At 36.8% G+C, this 21,126-nt stretch overlaps 1 protein-coding gene across 1 annotated transcript in view; it reads right to left on the bottom strand.

Moving 5' to 3' along the window:
• Positions 1–380: 380 nt before the first annotated feature.
• The window catches only part of LOC138699682 (integrin alpha-PS4-like), a 35,695-nt gene continuing 14,949 nt past the window's right edge, over positions 381–21,126 (bottom strand). Inside the window, exons 8-14 of the mRNA XM_069825740.1 lie at positions 20,228–20,375; positions 19,789–20,151; positions 18,299–18,690; positions 14,408–14,495; positions 14,199–14,331; positions 6,303–6,365; positions 381–1,054 (exon numbers count right to left, since the gene is read on the bottom strand). Of these exons, the coding sequence (XP_069681841.1) occupies positions 1,046–1,054; positions 6,303–6,365; positions 14,199–14,331; positions 14,408–14,495; positions 18,299–18,690; positions 19,789–20,151; positions 20,228–20,375 (1,196 nt within the window). The 3' untranslated portion in view covers positions 381–1,045. The remainder of the gene's footprint in view (positions 1,055–6,302; positions 6,366–14,198; positions 14,332–14,407; positions 14,496–18,298; positions 18,691–19,788; positions 20,152–20,227; positions 20,376–21,126) is intronic.

The following is a 21,126-nucleotide window of genomic DNA, read 5'->3' as shown; positions in this document are numbered from 1 at the left end:
GAAAGGTTTACTTTGACGTCACTCGTGGGACAGAAGTGTAAGATGAACTTCGTGCCCTGTGGTTTTCCCCACAGTCCGTTTCGCTCAGTTCTCTATTTAATGTATCTTGAGGTTTTCCACAACAGTCATGAAAATGTTGAATATATGAGTTAAGTATAGGCTTATACATATATAAATATCAAATAAAATACACTATAGTGTTAAGAAAGTAGGCCTACATATCGTATTTTATTACGTATAGACGTTTCACGCAATCATTGGGATTTCCTTAAATCTTTAGTCATTTTTTTAAATCCTGTTCAGTGTATTAAGCTTAAACATACGTATTTCCAAGCTCTATATTTTTAAGAAATTTAAATAAAATATAGAAAAGTTTTGCGTTATGTAAGAAGTATATATTTAACTAATTAAAAAATCACTAATAATTACACTTAACTACCTACATATGGAGTTGAAGTTTGCGTACTTCCATGGTCCATACTTTTAAGAAATTGAAGTTATATACAGAAAACTTTGTGGCATGCACCGTAAGAAAATGATTTACAATAAGAAAGTAATATTAAATTTATTTCTATAGGTATCCTACATGCAAAACTCAGCTCGGACTCCTTGCGGCGCGCATGCTAGCCTATATCCCTCTTACTCCCCTGCAGTAGGAGTGAGAGCATGCTGGGAACGGGAGCATACGTCATCTGCGCGAGACAGTCACGCCCGCTGGTTTCTGCGCACTGAGTTTTCCTTGTTGGATGCCTTTAGTTATCTAATGGATCTGAGCTATATGTGCTTGAAACTTGCACACTAAAGTCCTAAGAGCCTAAGTCAAACTGTAACAACTTATGAAGTCGCCCATGTCACGAATGACCTCGCTCTGCCATCACAAACCCAACGTCTCTTGAACGACTCATAGTCGCCTGTAAATCTACAGGAGGATCATGCTTTGAAGTTTCGTGGTCCTCCTAGATCACTTTTTCCCATGTTTTTCAGGCGTCGTGAATCCGCGCTGTATGTTCCCAAGGAAGGCACTTCTCTGCTCTTGGCCTCGCCGTTACTCATTCTGTAGACATACAAATAAGCTAGTGAATAATCTGATGATGATGATTTTTTTTTAATTTTTGTTATCATATTAATGTGCTGGTCAACAGCTATAGGCCAATAATAGCCCAGCTCAAGTGATACAATAATAGCACTGAATTAAAATTTGATTACAATAAAAATTTACAATAATAATACAAAATTCAAAATAAGTAAATTAAAATTGTAATGTTAATTAATAGATGTATAAAAAATAAAAATAAAACAATCTTAAACGTAAAAAAATTCATTAATCTGTCATATATTACACTATGATACTACTAGAGATGATAAAATAAAAATTAAATACAGTTTTTATACGAATACATAAATGATAAGTCATTGCCATCAAATTCGCAGCCATGCATGTTGGCATTTTTAATACGTCTGGAGACTGGTAAAAGAAATTTGGAATTTCTATTATAGAATTTCTATTATAAAAACGTTTGTCAGCTCTCTATCTTTTGATGGAATACGTAATATAATATTTAAGAAAGAGTCACAGGATATATCACTTTTGAAGACCTTACAAAAAACAGTTAATCAAGCTCATGGCATCTAGCATGGCATCTAGCTTCAACAATTAAAGTATACGCATTTTCTCTCATAACTATGCCCGGAATTAATGGGCAGAAATCTGAATGAACAAATTATCTTTGTATATTTTATTATAATTTTTTTACTTTTGTTGTGGACAAACATGTCTGATACGGGAAAGGTCATATTCACAGTGTCTGCTTTGAATCTTTATGTCACATAACGTTGTGTAGCCCTATATTTAAGTGATTTCTTTTATTTAGGAATGTTCATGTGAATAAAATGAGGCTTTTCATACGAACTGTTACAGTTAAGTGTTTTTTGGTACCCGGATAAACTAAAAGAAACAGACTTCTAAAGATTGTGACGGAATAATATCAATCTAAGGTGTAATTCTTGTAATAAATTCAAATGAATGTTAGTCCAAGGATTATACATAGAAGTCCCGGAGCAATTAAATTTAAAATATCTTGTAGATTATGATGGATATCCTTTGAATATAAGTGGAGAGAAACATGTGAACATCTTATTGTTTTTTTAACGCTTTAAATGACAAATGAAATAAGAAATAGGGCCTATATATTAAACGAAATTGGCCGTCTGAAAACCGGAAAAATCCGCAATTCCAAAAAAATTTAATAGAAAAAACTATCTATGATTTTCAAATTATTGTTGTACTCAGATGTCCGCTTATCATATCTTATTTCATTTCACGTTTTATTATTTTTAAATGGGACTCCACTACCATGTTCATATTTTTAATCGGCTTATACATAAATTAATTTATGTCTTTCGAAAAGTAAAGTTTGAGTTTCTTCTTTCACAATTGCAATGGCCTTAGTTCTGTAACCGATTTGTACACTAGCAGTTGCCAATTTATGCTTTGTAATTCAAGTCCTACTTATGAACCAGCCCTAATTCTGTCACTTTATTTTACTATATATGTAAATTTCCCATGTATGGTGGGTCCCTATCACCACGGCATGGCGCGTCCTCAGGTTGCGGATAGAGGAGACGGCCTCCAGATATGGAGGGTAGCTGCGAATATATTGAATAAGCAGTCGTGGACAGCCGATAAGGGGTGGTCCTCCAGCTTGGGGGTTGGGCGAAGGGCTAACAACCCATCACCGTAAAAAACAGCTTGTTACGAATTCCTACAGTAAGCCTCGGAATAGGACTGATTCTCTGGCACGACCACAGCAAAGGAATAAGGTTTTGAGATTTGGCACTTGGAACGTAAATAGTCTTTATAGAACAGGAGGGGTAACATTAGTAGCAAAAGAACTAGCTAGATATAGAATAGACTTTGTGGGAGTACAAGAGGTTAGGTTAGATGGGAATGGCATATCACAAATAGGAGATTACTTGTTGTATTATGGGGAAGGAAACAATAATCACCAATTAGGAACAGGATTCTTTGTACATAAAAGAATAAAATCAGCAGTAAAAAAGGTCGAATTTATCAGTGACAGGTTATCATATTTAGTACTTAAGGGTAGATGGTGCGACATCATAGTTATAAATGCTCACGCCCCTACAGAAGAGAAAGACGACTATATAAAGGATAGCTTCTATGAGGAATTGGAACATACTTTTGATCAGTTCCCTAGATATCACATGAAAATTTTATTGGGGGATTTCAACGCTAAAGTAGGACGGGAGGATATTTTTAGACCAACTATTGGAAAAGAGAGCCTACACGCAATTAGTAGTGACAATGGAGTTAGATTAGTCAACTTTGCCACATCGAAAAATTTAATTGTCAAAAGTACAACATTCCCCCATAAGGATATACATAAATATACTTGGACTTCTCCAGATGGATTGACACACAACCAAATAGATCACATCTTGATAGATAAACGGAGACATACTAGTATAGTAGATATTCGAACTTTCAGGGGTGCAGACTGCAATTCTGACCATTATTTGGTGATTGGAGAATTAAGAGAAAGATTATCAGTAGCCAAGCGAGTAGAGCAACAAGTTAATATTACTAAATTCAATATTTTGAAATTAAAGGACGAGGAAGCTAAGCAAAATTATCAGGTCGAAATTTCGAATAGGTTTGCCACTTTAGAAAGTTCCGACGAAGTTGAGAAAGAATTAGATGTTAATAGCGTGTGGGAAAATATCAGAGATAGTATCAAAATTGCAGCTGAGCAGAGCATAGGTTATTATGAAACTAAGAAAAAGAAACCGTGGTTTGATGAAGATTGTTGCATGGTAGTAGAAAGAAGGAAACAGGCAAAATTGAAATTCTTACAGGATCCAGTTGAGGAGAAGAGAGATAATTATTTCAATGAAAGACGGGAAGCAAGTCGTACACTTAGGAATAAAAAGAGAGGTTACTTGAAGGAAAAACTGAATTAGGTAGAAACAAATAGTAAGAATAAAAACATTCGAGATTTATATAAGGGTATAAAGGAATTTAAGAACGGATATCAGCCAAGGGTAAACGTGATCAAGGATGAGAATGGTGACTTGCTTGCAGACTCTCCATCAATCCTAAACAGATGGAAAAACTATTTTGCGCAACTACTAAATGTACATAGGCCAAATAGAAATGATCGGGACGATATTGAAATACAAACTGCTGAGCTATTTATACCCGAACCCACGCTTTCAGAAGTCGAAATTGCGATAGAAAATCTGAAAAAGTACAAGTCTCCAGGTATCGATCAAATTCCAGCAGAATTAATACAAGAGGGTGGAAGTGCATTATATAGCGAAATTTATAAACTTGTACTTGCTATTTGGGAAAAGGAAATTGTACCAGATCAATGGAAGGAGTCAATAATTGTACCTATTTTTAAAAAGGGGGACAAAACCAACTGTGGTAACTTTCGAGGAATATCACTTTTGTTGACGTCGTACGAAATTTTGTCCAATATTCTTTTGAGGAGATTAACTCCGTACGTAGATGAAATTATTGGGGATCATCAGTGCGGTTTTCGGCGTAATAGATCGACTATTGATCAGATTTTTTGTATTCGCCAGATAATGGAGAAAAAATGGGAGTATAAGGGTACAGTACATCAGTTATTCATAGATTTCAAAAAGGCATATGACTCGGTTAGGAGGGAAGTATTATATGATATTCTTATTGAATTTGGTATTCCCAAGAAACTAGTTCGATTAATTAAAATGTGTCTCAGTGAAACATACAGCAGAGTCCGTATAGGTCAGTTTCTATCTGATGCTTTTCCAATTCACTGCGGGCTAAAGCAGGGAGATGCACTATCACCTTTACTTTTTAACTTCGCTTTAGAATATGCCATTAGGAAAGTTCAGGATAACAGGCAGGGTTTGGAATTGAACGGGCTACATCAGCTTCTTGTCTATGCAGATGACGTGAATATGTTAGGAGAAAATACACAAACGGTTAGGGAAAACATGGAAATTTTACTTGAAGCAAGTAAAGCGATCGGTTTGGAAGTAAATCCCGAAAAGACAAAGTATATGATTATGTCTCGTGACGGGAATATTGTACGAAATGGAAATATAAATATTGGAGATTTATCCTTCGAAGAGGTGGAAAAATTCAAATATCTTGGAGCAACAGTAACAAATATAAATGACACTCGGGAGGAAATTAAACGCAGAATAAATATGGGAAATGCGTGTTATTATTCGGTTGAGAAGCTCTTATCATCCAGTCTGCTCTCCAAAAATCTGAAAGTTAGAATTTATAAAACAGTTATATTACCGGTTCTTCTATATGGCTGTGAAACTTGGACTCTCACTCTGAGAGAGGAAGATAGGTTAAGGGTGTTTGAGAATAAGGTGCTTAGGAAAATATTTGGGGCTAAGCGGGATGAAGTTACAGGAGAATGGAGAAAGTTACACAACACAGAACTGCACGCATTGTATTCTTCACCTGACATAATTAGGAACTGGAAATCCAGATGTTTGAGATGGGCAGGGCATGTAGCACGTATGGGCGAATCCAGAAATGCATATAGAGTGTTAGTTGGGAGACCGGAGGGAAAAAGACCTTTAGGGAGGCCGAGACGTAGATGGGAGGATAATATTAAAATGGATTTGAGGGAGGTGGGGTATGATGATAGAGACTGGCTTAATCTTGCACAGGATAGGGACCGATGGCGGGCTTATGTGAGGGCGGCAATGAACCTTCGGGTTCCTTAAAAGCCATTTGTAAGTATATGTAAATTTCATATTTACAAAGTTGTAGCCAAATTTTCAAACCGCTGAACAAGATTGCGTAGCTCGTGCGGTAGAGCGTTTGCATGCTGATTCGGAGCTGCGCTCGGGTAAGGGTTTCATTTCCGCTTGGATTGATTGCCTGGTTGGGTGTTCTTCCGATGTTTTCCCCAACTGTAGGGCGAATGTAAGGCAATTTACAACGATGCCTTGGCCTCAGCTTACTATCACCAATTCTATCGACGCTAAATAACCTAGTAGTTTATACAGCGTCGTTAAATAATCGACTAAAATATTGCAATTTCAATTTGAATTATAACCAGACCGCGTCGATCTCCCTAGATTATTCGGCAACATTTACTTCTTTCATGAACTGTAACTGGCTCCACAAGGCAATTTAAAGGCGATCCTGTCGACAGTTCTCAGGTTTCTGTTGACGAAATCCTTCTATTTGCCGTTCCTGTAATGTAGTATAAGCAACAAAACAAATGAGAATCAAAGAATGCCGCGTTAATCCTCCTTTCACTCACCGGATTCTGGAGTTTGAGGGCCTGGTACTGCTCTGTCGGCCGCTTCCTCTTGAAAAATCCAGCCTGCAAAATATAAATAGTCTTAGCTTAACCAGATGCCCTCTTCTCTATGAGACATACCAAATATAGACTACAACTCAAGTATATCAGTCTGCACTCTGTGCAGAGGCTGGATAAATAACAAACGAGTATATTTATTGTAGCACATTAATAGGTTATTCAGTATTTATATACATAATTTAATAAACAACTGTCTATAAATATGACTCAACTTCAAGAGATCCAGTACACAATATAATACGGAGTACAATAATTTAAAATGCAAGAAAATAAAGGTTTTATTTTTTGTAATTGTTCAGAATCTCAAACAAATCGCCTGGTGCTGTCGGTTTTGGGAGTTGATCATGTCTCCTCCCTTCGAATTCACTTCTTTAAAATATTCCGTTCGGGCAAAAAATAAAGTCTTTTCAGTTAAATATGCAATATTTGTAATGGAAGAAGTTCCGAATGTTCATGAGCTGCACGCTTCATAGAGCATTTTGTTTTAATGGCTCTGTCTCTGTCCCTGTTCGGAGAAAGATAATGGCATGATAATTCGCCACCCTTACGCACTCGAAGAAGTCGCCCATTGCCGATGGCGACAGCAGTTGCAGAACATTTCTTTGTTCGAAGTCGTTTACATTCGCAGTAGCTTACATTTTATCCTGTATTCCAGATCTTGTTTTATAAAATACATACATATGCCTGAAACTGCCTACTGAAGGATGCACTGGAAGGAATGGTGAACGGGAGAAGAGTTCGGGACAGAAGAAGATATCAGATGATAGACAACAATAAGATATATGGATCATATGAGGAGATAAAGAAGAAGGTAGAAAATAGGAGAAAGCTGAGTTTGCAGTGAAAGACCTGCCCTTGGGAAGAACACTGAAGCATTGAATACGTATATATTTAATAGCTTCATCTCTCCGGTTCCAGATGTAACTTTTTCAGGTCCTCTCTGGCTTTTTTTTCTTTGCAAGTCAATAGGTGAATAAAACAAACACTTTTACCTCGAAATGTAAGGTAAGCATTACTTAGAAACGCCATAGTATTACTATAATTTCATGAATTCTCATGTAAAAATAATGTTGTATGTAAGTTTAGTCAACTGTCCGAAGATCGATTGGAACCTCATATGTGAGACGAATAAGCCATCACTCATGAGGCAACTAATTCAGGAGATAATGGGGTAGCGTAGTCAGTTCTCTTTCCCTTCTATTGCATACATCGCTGACTAGTAACATTAACGGAAAAATGTTCTTTCGGAAAAATTAGGAATAATGTAACTGTTTCGGAAAACTGGTTTGAGAAAAAGGGATTCGGAAAAAGTACAATCATAAAAACAGACGTTAGGAACAATGGTTTCGGAAAATGGATTATAAAATGCTCGGAAACAATTTTTATCTCATTTGCTGAAACCTGCTTATTGTCACTTGATATACGCTCGCCTTTTATTCCCCTATAGCTACTGTCTTTTTATATCCAATAAACGTAATTTTGTTACCTGTCATGGCAACACCGATAACACATAAAATAATATTTTCGAAGTTAATGTCGGTTTGGGTGGATTTATTTATAGTTAAGAAGTGGCAGTCAAGCAATGAAAAAATTTGTTTTGTATTTATTTCATTTTACCCGTTTCATGGTAGAATATGGCCCTTCGGTGACGAAGCTCCGTATGCTTCTGAGATTATGAAATTCCTGTACCAATGTCTTTTCGTAATGTGTGGTAGTTGACATTCGTACAGATGGTAGATGTGGTTATATTCCGCGAACTTAAATCATATCATTGCGGTTTTGGTTAAAGATCATGGAGGAGCAAGACCCAAAGTGCATGGTTTGTGCGACAGTTGTCAACGGGCGGTTTAGGATTTTCAAAGGGCCAATGTTGAATATTGAAGATTGATTGGTAAGGTCGAGGATCAGTGACAGGTTAGGTTTGGTTTGTTCAGGATTTTGGTATATCTTGCATATACGCTTTTTGGTAGACAGTTACACATATAGAAGTAGGCTATAGTTATACTACGTTTGTGAAAAGTAAGTTATTTTGTCTTATTTTCGTAGAATTATCCATTTTTTTAATTTGGACTTGTTAATATTCCATGAGGTTTTAGAAGTTTAAAATGTATTTCCGTAGTTTTTCAATAATTTTCGTTCTGAAAACCATTAAATACGGCCATTTTTAAAAGAGAAATAACAAAAAGAAGCCGTCATGACGGACGACAGTTTTCTATTTTCTTTATTTTTTCTCTGTGATTTTTTATTCATATCATTCTGTCTTGGAACACGCTTGTAATCTTCGTTCCTTTACTCATGTACCCCGCAATCTGGACGTATTTATTAGTCAGTCAAGCAGATTTAGCTGTTTGTAACGACTCCAATGCGTAGGAACCCCTTTTAACTCCTTTGCTTTTTAGATCCAATCTTCGAAACGTTGTGATTTCTTTCTTCAGTACCAGCAATGTAAAAAACCCAATCTACACTTCGTATAAACGACTGACTGCAATATTTGGATTTGGAATAAATGACTCATTTTACTGTTTCCAACATTTGATTTAGTTCATGTCAATACACGCCACATTTTCAAGCCAGCTGTGACAACTATAAACGTTGCATTGAACTGTCCGTGTTTTTGTATTTGATACTCTGTTCATGGCTGTTTCGATATTGTAGTAAACAACATGATTTAAAGCTTTGCGCACGACACTCCTGGATAAAATAATGTTGGAACTGTCGGTGTCACAATAGTGGTCGCCGTCGTCGTCATCATCATCATCATCATCATCATCATCATCATCATCATCATCATATTTGCGTTGTCACCTTCATTAGGGACCTACGAACTCTATTTAGACCTTGGTAAAATTCAGGGATTATAGGCGAAAAAATGGGAAGAAGTGACTTGTGGAAGGGAAGCTACAAGGAAAAACTGCATTCCTATGATCTTTAAGAATTTGAAGAAAAAGCAATAATACAATACCAGAAACTTATAAGGTTACAAAATATAGATTACTGTTAGAATTATTTAAAATTCCTCTCCCTGCGTTTGGTTACTTTGAGTACAAGTTAGATGCAAATGGATCATACTAGCTTCGCTTGCAATGAAGAGCTGTGACTCGTCTCTCCGCTCCGTTTCGTGTGTTTAAATCTGCTTATCCGTGTGTCTGCTCGTAAAGGCACTTAATAATGAGAATACTACTGACGTACAAAATGTAGTATAACGTGTATTGAATAGCAAACAAAATATGTATTTAAAGCTATCTATGGGCAACAGAAGATTATTCTCACAATAAGTAAAACGCATCTAGATTCTAGATAAGCCTACTTTTTTGTTTCACAATATATTTTTCACCTAAAAAGCAAAAACCAATGCTCAATATTTGTATCTTATTTACAGAGTCTTTAATATTTAAATTACACTTTTTAAATTAATAGATAGATTTCATCAAAGTGAAAATAAGTTTAGAAGTAAATAATATGATAATTTACTTAAAGGATTGAAATTTGAATATTCACAATTAAAAATGAAATAATACTGAAATATATAAAATATATTTTGGTCCTGATGTTTCAACTTTTGTTCATTTAGAAATGTTTGTAGGTTTGTTTTTGTCTCCGTATATTACCGTCTCCAATGTCAGATTACATAAATTAATTATGAATTAGCCACTTGTTTTACGCGTGAGCCTTGTAACTGGACATAGCCTATGTATGTTGAAATTAATTCTAAACTAGACGAAATGTTATGGATTGGAGTATTAGATTATAAAAGGAAAGTGAAATTCATAATTAGCTGCACATATGTGCACCCAAGGAACTCTAAATATGTGAACAATAGTTTTTGGAACATGCTAAAATCAGACGTGAATAAATTAAGAGAGGACTACGGAATGGAGGAAATATTAATAATTGGGGACTTCAACGCAAGGACAGCAGAGGAGGATATTGAAAGCATAAGTCTTTGGGACGAGGATAATGAGAAAATTAGGAATAGTAAAGATAAAGTAATTAAAGAAGAAGGAAAGAAACTAATAACATTTTATGAAGAAGATAATTTTGACTTGTTAAATGAGAAATACGGGGAGGACTACGAAGGGAATTTTACGTTCGTCTGTTCGAATGGCCAAAGCGTGATTGATTATATGTTAATAGCAGGAGATCTGAGATATAAGGTAAATAACTTTAAAATAGACGACCGATCGTTAAGCAATCATATGGCTTTAAGAACTGAACTAAAAGTAGAACACTCAAGAGAAAAGGTAGAGAGATGAAGAATGGGAATAAGAAAATCATGTGGAGAGAAGAGGAAAACGTTAACTTTATTAATTTACTAGAGGACAAAATGAGCGTATTACTACAAATGGGAGTACAGGAAGCAATTGATAATTACTTTGATAAAGCAGTCAAACTACTCTACCATAGTATTGATAGAGCTAGTAGAAGTATGGCGCACAGCTCAAATGAGCAAAAGAAGATAGACAAGGGGGTGTTGGTACGATTTGAAATGTATGGAAAGCAAAAAGCGATATAGGAAGTGGAGAGGGAGTAACAGTAGAGAGGATAAAGAAGCTTTTCTAAATTTGAAAAAAGAATATAAAGACTTACACTTAGAAAAAATGAAAACTTTCCCAAATAATGAGCTTAACAAGCTAACTGTGCTGATTAGCAATTATAATATATCAGCAGCGTGAAAGGAAATTAAACGGATGGCGAAGTGGGAGAGAAAGACGAATGAAATTGGGGAAGATGATTGGCTGAGATATTTTAATAAATTAATGAGAAAATGTATGGGTGCTGAGAGTCCATATACCTGTGGTGCGGGCATAAACGAGAGATATAACAAAATACTCGATGAGGATTTTAAATTAGAGGAACTTAGAGACTTTATATTTAAATTAAAAAACAAGAAATCTGCGGGAATAGATGGAATTCCCATTCAGTGTTGAAAAGATTTAGTAGGAAGGAGAGTTGGTTAAAAATATTGGTGAAAATGTTTAACAGAATGACAAAAAAGGTTCAGGATCCCAGATTCGCGGGCTTCAGCAATACCTGTGCCAATTTACAAAGGGAAAGGGGATGAGAAAGATACTAATTACTACAAGAGCATATCACTGTTATCGTGTTTAGGAAAAATTTATACAGGTCTGCTAACAAGAAGGTTAAGATCATGGATGGAGAGGTATATCATCTCGGACTTTCAGAGCGCATTCAGAGAAAAGAGAAGAACAAGTGATAACAATCTAACCGTGAAGAGCATAATTGATAGACCTAAATATCTAAATTCTAAAAGAGGTTGTATGTGCTGGTGTTTTATTGATTTAGAAAAGGCTTTTGATTAAATTAACAGAGAGAAATTGTGGTACAAAATGGAAAAAAAATTGGTATCAGTTCCTTTTTTTTTTTTTTTTTTTTTTTTTTTTTTTTTTTTTTTTTTTTTTTTTTTTAGAAAATATAGTGTATATGTGAGATTTGGAATTTAGGATTAGGCTAGCAGAGGGAAATCTGTCCAAATTGAATGAGCAAACGAGAGGAGTGAGACAAGGATGAAGTTTCGTTAACTCGAAGCATTACCAGATTCCACAGGCACTTCAAGTTATCGAAGTTCGACTATATCGTATGCATGTGTTTCCTCAAGGAGCAGTGTCTCGTAATCAGTCCTGTGGGTGTCACAGTAATAAATGAATGAATGAATGAATGAATGAATGAATAAATAAATGAATGAATGAATGAATAAATAAATAAATAAATAAATAAATAAATAAATAAATAAATATCCCCAACCTGAGCGGAACACCTCGTCTCTTATCGCTTGCTTGACATAGCGCGCTTGGATGACGTCACGTATTAACAGATTTCTCGAATGCCAAGCACATAAACGTTTCATTTTAAAAGCACAACTAGGCCTACAGAAAAACGTAGATTTAATTCTTACATAAAAAAATTGTAAATATAAAGAAGTATGAAGGGTTCAGAGTCATAGTGGGCCAAGCGCCATTTATTAAAAACGGAGAAAACAAGAGTTAAAATTAAGTGATTACCATAATTTAACGAAACATATAGCAAGTAAGATAAAGTACGCACATTAAAATTAAATGGTATGTCAATCTTCATTAAATTATGGTATTTACTTAACTTTCGTACAGCAGAGTTTGTATAGATCAGTTTCTGTCAGATGCGTTTCCAATTCACTGTGGGCTAAAGCAAGGAGATGCACTATCACCTTTACTTTTTAACTTTGCTCTAGAGTATGCCATTAGGAAAGTCCAGGATAACAGAGAGGGCTTGAAATTGAACGGGTTACATCAGCTGCTTGTCTATGCGGATGACGTGAATATGTTAGGAGAAAATACACAAACGATTAGGGAAAACACGGGAATTTTACTGGAAGCAAGTAAAGAGATAGGTTTGGAAGTAAATCCCGAAAAAATAAAGTATATGATTATGTCTCGTGACCAGAATATTGTACGAAATGGAAATATAAAACTTGGAAATTTATCTTTTGAAGAGGTGGAGAAGTTCAAATATCTTGGAGCAACAGTAACAAATATAAATTATATTCGGGAGGAAATTAAACACCAGAATAAATCTGGGAAATGCCTGTTATTATTCGGTTGAGAAGCTTTTATCATCCAGTCTGCTGTCAAAAAATCTGAAAGTTAGAATTTATAAAACAGTTATATTGCCGGTTGTTCTGTATGGTTGTGAAACTTGGACTCTCACTTTGAGAGAGGAACATAGGTTAAGGGTGTTTGAGAATAAGGTGCTTAGGAAAATATTTGGAGCTAAGAGGGATGAAGTTACAGGAGAATGGAGAAAGTTACACAACACAGAACTGCACGCATTGTATTCTTCACCTGACATAATTAGGAACATTAAATTCAGACGTTTGAGATGGGCAGGGCATGTAGCACGTATGGGCGAATCCAGAAATGCATATAGAGTGTTAGTTGGGAGGCCGGAGGTAAAAATACCTTTGGGAAGGCCGAGACGTAGATAGGAAAATAATATTAAAATGGATTTGAGGGAGGTGGGATATGATGATAGAGAATGGATTAATTTTGCTCAGGATAGGGACCAATGGCGGGCTTATGTGAGGGCGGCAATGAACCTCCGGGTTCCTTAAAAGCCAGTAAGTAAGTAAGTAAGTAAGTAAGTAAGTAAGTAAGTAAGTAAGTAAGTAAGTAAGTAAGTAAGTAAGTAAGTAAGTAAGTAAGTAAGTAAGTAATTAAGTAAGTAAGTATTTACTTAACTTTAACCCTTGCTTTCTCCGTCTTTAATAAATGGCGCTTGGTCCGCTATGGCTCTGAACCCTTCATATATTGGAGCATACGAACATAATTTACAACATGGAAGCATTAAAAAAAACTGCGAAACAGCAAAATTGATGACACTGTAAACAACTCATACCAGATATTCTTCAGACTCCTGGTGACATATTTGTACAGGCGGGTCTCTAGGATAAACATGAAGGAGTTGGAACAGGTACTTATTCTCATTCTACAAAACAGCTTGAAAATACACAAGCGATTTTGAAGGTGAAATTGAATAAACATAATGTACCAGCATCTCTCTTCCTATAAAAGACATCTGGATTTACAAAAGCTGTTATTTGTGTGACTCCAAGGCTGCTATCCAGTCATTGGCAAACAACGAATCCTCGAGAACCAAACAAATTAAGAAATGTTTCAATTTGATTAAACAAATTTACAGCCTGAATAAAACTATAGCATTACAAAGGATTCAAATAAATTGTGGTATTTTTTTTTGCAATGAAACTGCTGACCAATTAGACAAGAAAGAATATTTCATAACCTACAAGCAAAGATCGATTTTTTTACATAGATAAGGTCTCACCTTCCAGAGTATGAGAATGAGTATAAGCAGCAAGAGGGCTGCCCCTCCGATGGCGCCGCCCCACAGCGCCAGGTCTATCTTAGGCTCCCTCAGCTTCCCGTGGAAGGCGGTTTCCACGTGGATCTCTCCTGGCCTGCAACAATAACAGCACATGTATACATACATACAGGAGCAAGTCGTTTTAAGGATACGAGTTTCAGGATGCTTACCTAATGCCTTTAGCGTTGTCAGGGCTTTCAACTCTGACACGCCCAATAGTGGAGAAGAGCACGATATCCCGGTCCTGCATCACATCGTCTGTAAACGCACAGTTTGAAAGTTGTAAGAGTACGTTCACAAATTTTAAATTATCATAGGCCTAATAAATTGATGTTTCACATTTAACAGTACATGTGTACACAGTGGATAAAAAACAAAATTGAAGAACCACAGCTTAATATACAGAACGATTCATGTAAAACTAACACATTTCTTTCTTTATTTCAACAAGAATGATGCAAAACACAATTTGTTAGAATATCAAAGATTATCTTTGGGAGATTACTAACCTCTGTAGAAAATGCTGAAAATGTCTCAAGATACAACTCAACATGTAAGAATAAACCAGATAAGAATAAACGAGTGAACTATTGCAGTTGATTTTAGGCGTTCATTGTGCAAAATTCTGGCATATTGTCCATCACATGATTCCATTTGTGTGGCTATGTCAACCCACAGAACACACGCTTCTGTGCCGTCCAAAATCCACAAGTCATTCATAAAGCACCTATGCACCCAACGAAAGTCGTGGTTTGGTGCGCAGTCTCCGCATATAGAATAGTGGGACCAATTTTGTTCGACCAGACTGAACATTGCACAGTACCGTCACATTTTCATGGAGTTTGTTAATGTTTGTTTGTTAATGGGACTAAATTTTAACATGTATTAAGGCATGTAATCCATGCAGCATGTAACAGTAATTAAGTAACTTTTCTTCACTGACCCAAGCATGTTAACGTATATAGGCTTAAATAAAGCACTTGGGACAATTCGTTCCTATGCTTAGGTATCCTCTTTGTATTCTGAAAGTTTCCGTTTATAATTTTTCAGCACCTTATATATAGTAACTTTCTTTACCATTAGTAGATTTTATGCATTAACCCTTAAATTGGCAAAACTTCATTTCTCACATTAGTTTATTAAACCGTGTCGGACTGTAAAGAAAACAACTATCGCAATGTCCATATTTTGTATGTTGTACAATATTATAGTATTATGAAATTTTGGTTATTTTTTTTTAATTATAGCATATGGCCTATTAACCTGTTGTACCTTATAGGATACATTGTCAATTTAAGGGTTAACAGAACACATTTCTTACTTAAAAATATCAGAATGAAAAACAACAAAAAGTAGGGAGTCCCATGTCTTGGTCTGACTACCTAGTTGAATTTTTCCAAGGTTTTTCCAAATGTAATATGAATGTTTGGCAATCCCATGGTGAAAACTCTGGCTCATCTCACCAAATACCATCCCACCAATTAGATACTACATAACCATGCAGTTGATACAGTGTTGTAAATAGCCAGTTTCAGATATAGTTTGTTTACGGACTTTACATAACTGAGAAGGTGAAACCAAGCGCCATCCGAAAGCAGTAGGAGATCAGGGCTATTTCTTAGTCATACACCTTACAATCTGCTCACAGCGTACATACTGGAACGAAGGGTTGTGGGTTTTGCACCACGTTAATATTTTTATGGTTTTAGTATTATTTTTAATAAAAATATTCTCTCCATTATGTAGGTTATCAAATAATTATTATCTAAGAAAAGGAAGACGTTGAATATATGGCAAGGAAATTAAAGGGAGAATATTTTATACATCTTGATTACACAACTTTTAACACTATATCACTTCGGAATATGTATTATATGTCTTTCTCGTGTTAAATTTTGCAGTACCTGGTTAACATGGTTCAGCCTGTTATGGGCCATTTTCAGAACTGGTTGGTACTGGTCTTGGCGTCTTTTGTTTGTGTTTCCTGTAGGGGTGTGTTCGTGTGGTGTAATGTAGAGTGAAAGAGTGTGTGTGTTCTGAAATTGAGTTGTGTGTTGAGAATTCCATTTGGATGTGTTTTTGTGTGTCTATATATTTCGTATTGTTCTAGTGTGTTTAGTTTCTGGTGTTTTGGTTGACCAGTTCTGAAAATGGCCCATAACAGGCTGAGACATGTTAACCAGGTAATGTAAAATTTAACACGAGAAAGACATATAATATATATTCCGAAGGATATTTTAAATGGGCTCTAGAAATCCATATAGATAAAACAGAATATACCTAACTATGTATGGGGAATTGATCAAGTGATCTTCAAATAGGTAAGAAAATTATATCAAAATCGGTTTCTGAATTTAAATATTTGAGATTTAAAATTGACAGCGGTTGTACACATAGCAGAGAAATGGAAGAACAAATCGCTCAATCCCGTAAAGAAATAAATGCTTTGAATTCTATAATTTGAAATAAATATATAACTATAACTACAATTATAAAATTTCAAATGTTTAGTACAATAACAAAAGGCATATTGACTTGTGCTTCAAAAAGACGTATTGACTTAGACTTCAGAAGTCTGACAAATCCCAAATAGATTTAAAAGAAACATCTAGACGTGAGAAAATTAGAAATGACATAATAGGAGAGAAATGAGCGTGCTAAATATGAAGGGCATTATAAAGGAAATAGAAACCAATCAGCTGAAATAGTAAGATTTGTTCAGCGCACGAGCAATGATAGATTGCCGAAACAGATATTGATCTGTGTATCACCGGAAAGAAAGAAAAAGGGAAGGCCGAAAATAAGTTGATCTGAGGAAATTCCGGACGCTATATAAAGTAAACATCGCCAAGAAGGACAGTGGAACAACAGAGAAGAATGCACTTTGGGCACCGGAAGATTACGACAGCATACAGAGCTATAAGAGATTATTGCTTGCTAGGAAAGACTCGAAGCGACTTTTTGTATAGGAAATTCCTGGACGATAAGAAATGCTAACACATTCTTCAGTCAGCAATATACAGTACGCAGAAGTTTAACCTATTATCTTTAACACTCCCTGTCATACGAAATCTATTCATCAACCATCAGTTTTTTTAATACATAGAACTTTGGTACCAAGAAGTATTTCTTCAAGTCATTTTTCAACTCCACGAGCTGAATGTGTTTACACATTTGAATCGTATAAAATACTTTATGTGGATTGAAGTACAGTTTGTCCGTCTTGAACGTATAATAAAATAGAAATTTATTACTCGAAGACTACTTTAGATATTTACATGCCGGGTTTCCTACATAAACTGCAACTCAAAATTTTCTTTTCAACAAAAATATTTTTGACAGCACCTCGATATGAGCACCATTAGTGGCACGACAGATGTCCAACCTATACTCAATCTTCGCCCATGTATTTGACAACATTACAAGCGTAATACTGTCGACAGCTTCGTTGACAGATTTTTCCACGAAGAAGAACGGTCCTGCGACCCTGTCTTTCATTAGTGCGCACCACACATTCACTTTGGGAGAATCACGTTGGTATGGATGTGCTGCATGGGGTTTTTCCATGCCTCAAATTCTGCAATTGTACTTGTGCACTTTCCCGGAAACATGGAACGTTGCCTTTTCTGAAAAGCAAATTCCATCAAGCAATGCGTCATTTCTTTAAATTTATTATAAAATGGATCCTGCGAATTCTCGCAGGTGTGGCTTGTCCTCAGAACTGATTTCCTGGCGTAGTTTGAAATGCAGTTATGCGCATGCGCAAGCATTATGACGTCATGGAACCCATGTTGCTGTTTATGTAGGAAAACCTATATGGAAAATCAACTGCTCCGTACATGCTGCTATTGAACGAAATAACGCACAAGATACTCACCGGTGATGAATAGCTTTCAATTGCTGCATGCGCTATCATTTTAGCAGAAAAAGCATGCGCAATTGAATGCGATTCGTGCACTATTGCAAGCACTGCTTGCATACATTAAGTTAAAATAAAATTTGAACCGAGTAGATGCATCTTAAGAGGGCCGAACAGATCAATACTCAACCGTGTCACGCACCCAGGTGCTCCGAAGTGGCAGTCATCTCCAGCGTCACGACGCTCCTCGTCTGGCTCTCGAAGGGAGATCCGATGCTGCAGTTCACCGTGACGCAGACGACGCCGGACGTGAGACAGGTGACGTTGAGCACCCGATCAGCGGGCCATCGTCGAGGTCCCGGCTGCGACGCGTTGCTGGCGACGAGCAGACGCGCCGACTGGTCCGAGCGCACACAGGAGACCTCGATACCCTCGGGACCCGCGTGCACGTGTCGCAGCTCTACGAGGCTGGGCACTTGCAGCTCTAGATGCACGCGCTCCAAGCGGCTAGGCCCCAGGTTGTGCACTTCGTACATGTGCGTGAAGTCTGTGGAGTTGTGCTTGAAGTGCACCACCTCTTCACGACTCGGAATTCTGCAAGTGAAGTAGTGAAGTGAACAGAGAGAATAAGAAATGAAACTGTGCTGCAAAGAGTGGGTGAAGAAAGAATGATGCTGAAACTGTTTCATTCTTTTCCAAATATACACTTCAAATACTTCTATTCGCTTCTCTTCACTTCGCCGTAATGTCCACGTTTCTGCCCCATACAATGCCAAACGTACTTTTAATAGTAAAATATTGCATAAGAAATAAAAGACGGGATTTGTTGTGACTAATTCAGGAAATTTTTTGTGGCAATGGGGTATCTACCTACAATGTCTTTTCCCGTTAAAATTGACTAGAAAATCGGGTGTTTTAATCCACTGTATAATTAAATGGTAATATTTTCACGTATAAAATAAATTTATGAATGCTATAGTCATAGTCCTAAACGGGAATTGACAATGCTTTTTTATTCTATTGTTTGGAGTAGACTGTATATGCCTTTCGGAATTCGTGGTATTACTACTTTACTGCTTACAGAATGTCAGAGGATATGTTGAGTTCTGCTTTGGGTACGGAGTGTCATTCAACATTCATCAAGCTTCCTTAACAACCAACGAACTATTCAAAGATTCTGAAGACAATATGTCTGAGCTAATACTGTAAACTCTTAAAAGTGCAATAAAACGCGCTGAATTATAGGCCTACATAGGTGTGGATTTTACAGGTGACGTTTCGGCATTAATTTCTAAATTTCTAAAATTAAAAATCTGGTACGTGGATTCATCCGTGGGAAAGGAAATATTTAAGTTCTGACTACAATGGGCAAACGAAATAGGACATTTAGATAAACTAATTTTTACAATTTATCTGCATAACCAGTCACAAGGAACAAAGTTTGTGTCTCAAAACAACAATGCTATTCGGTTTAAATTCTTTCTTTATGGACAAGTGAACTATAGCAGTCAAGTTCACTATTTACTCCTGTTTACAGTGTGGAAAATAGTTAACTTCAGAAGAAATATGGAGTGACTATGCTATGTGATATTCTCTGTAAGGTCTTGACAAAAAATTCTTGTCCGTCCTCAAGCAAAACCTAGAATGACACCCTGTTGTCCTCTAGCAAATATGTTACGCTGTCTCTCTCACCCTGTCAGGCTCAAGTTGGCGCGGGTCTCCAGCTTCAACTCTAGCCGCTGTGAGTTGTCTGCTGGCGTCACCTCCACACCGTCGCTCGTTGCGTCCAGGGCAAATTCGAGACTCTCGGTGCCACTGGCAACGTCTCGGAGGTCGACGTCGAGTATCACGACTCCCCTCGCCTCTCTGATCATTGGGTTAGCGAGCAGACATCGCAGCGAGCCATCGGTGTGTCCGCAGATCTCAGGGACCCGCGCAGGAGGAACGCCTGGTGGTAGCTTCACAGTCACGTAGGCCCGGAAAGCTGGTTCTCCAGCGTTTCGCACTTTGATGCTGATGTTGACGCCCGGACGCGAACCCAGGGTGAACGGCATTCTGAAACAAGCAGGCGGATTGTCAAGAATGTCACAGACGTCAAGTGGTAATAGGCTAACTACAAAGCGCTACTCACGTAACATTGAGGAAGTCGGCCGAGATGCTGAGGTCAGGATTGCACACGTCGTCGGCGTTGCACCCGCGGACGTATGAGACCTGGTGTATCACGGCCTTATGAGAGCGGGGATCGATCACTGGACAGTGGCTGCAGAATCGCTTCTTCTCTGCAATAAGATCATGTTATCAGCAACTGATGGTGAATTATGTTCACTGCAGCTTCTTTGTGAACCAAAACATCATTACTCCTTACCTCCCTGACTACAATTTTTAGTCTGTTATTTAATGACGCTGTATCAAACTACTAGGTTATTTAGTATTAATAGAGTTGGTGCTAGCGAGATGAAGCCAAGGATTCACCATGAATTAACTGATATTCGCATTACAGTTGGGGAAAATATCGGAAAAACCCAACCAAGTAATCAGCCCAAGCGAGAATCGGACCCATGCCCCTGCCCCTGACCACTAGGACTATTACATATCATATTCTTATAAAAGTTCTCAATGCTGATTTACGAGTAAAATAATCTACTTTTCTCAGGAGGTTCAGGAGGAATAGCCAATTGCATAAGTTTCAGATATCATTAATCCCATCTATGTTTCTTTTTACGTACATAACTTTGCTAAGGAACCAAGGAGGATTAAATATCTGTATGATAAGGTTACGTTTGACGATAGTTTATCTCCTTCTTTTAAGTGTTCTACCAGATTACCGGTAAGTTAACTTTCTCGCTTTTTTTCTTTTTCAAACGTAATGAAATCTCTTTTTTTGGGACGATGTACCTCTGTGTGAGACAAACGAACAACCAACAGATTTAGAATTCTCATGTCTATGCCATCCTTCTAGAAATATCTTCCAAAGACACTAGTTCACGGGTGAAATGTTAGGTTTCTTACGCTTCTAATTTTCTTTCTTAT

The sequence above is a fragment of the Periplaneta americana genome, chromosome 5 (assembly GCF_040183065.1).
Source record: "Periplaneta americana isolate PAMFEO1 chromosome 5, P.americana_PAMFEO1_priV1, whole genome shotgun sequence".
NCBI lineage: Eukaryota > Metazoa > Arthropoda > Insecta > Blattodea > Blattidae > Periplaneta > Periplaneta americana.
This window is presented reverse-complemented; position numbering and strand designations above follow the sequence as displayed.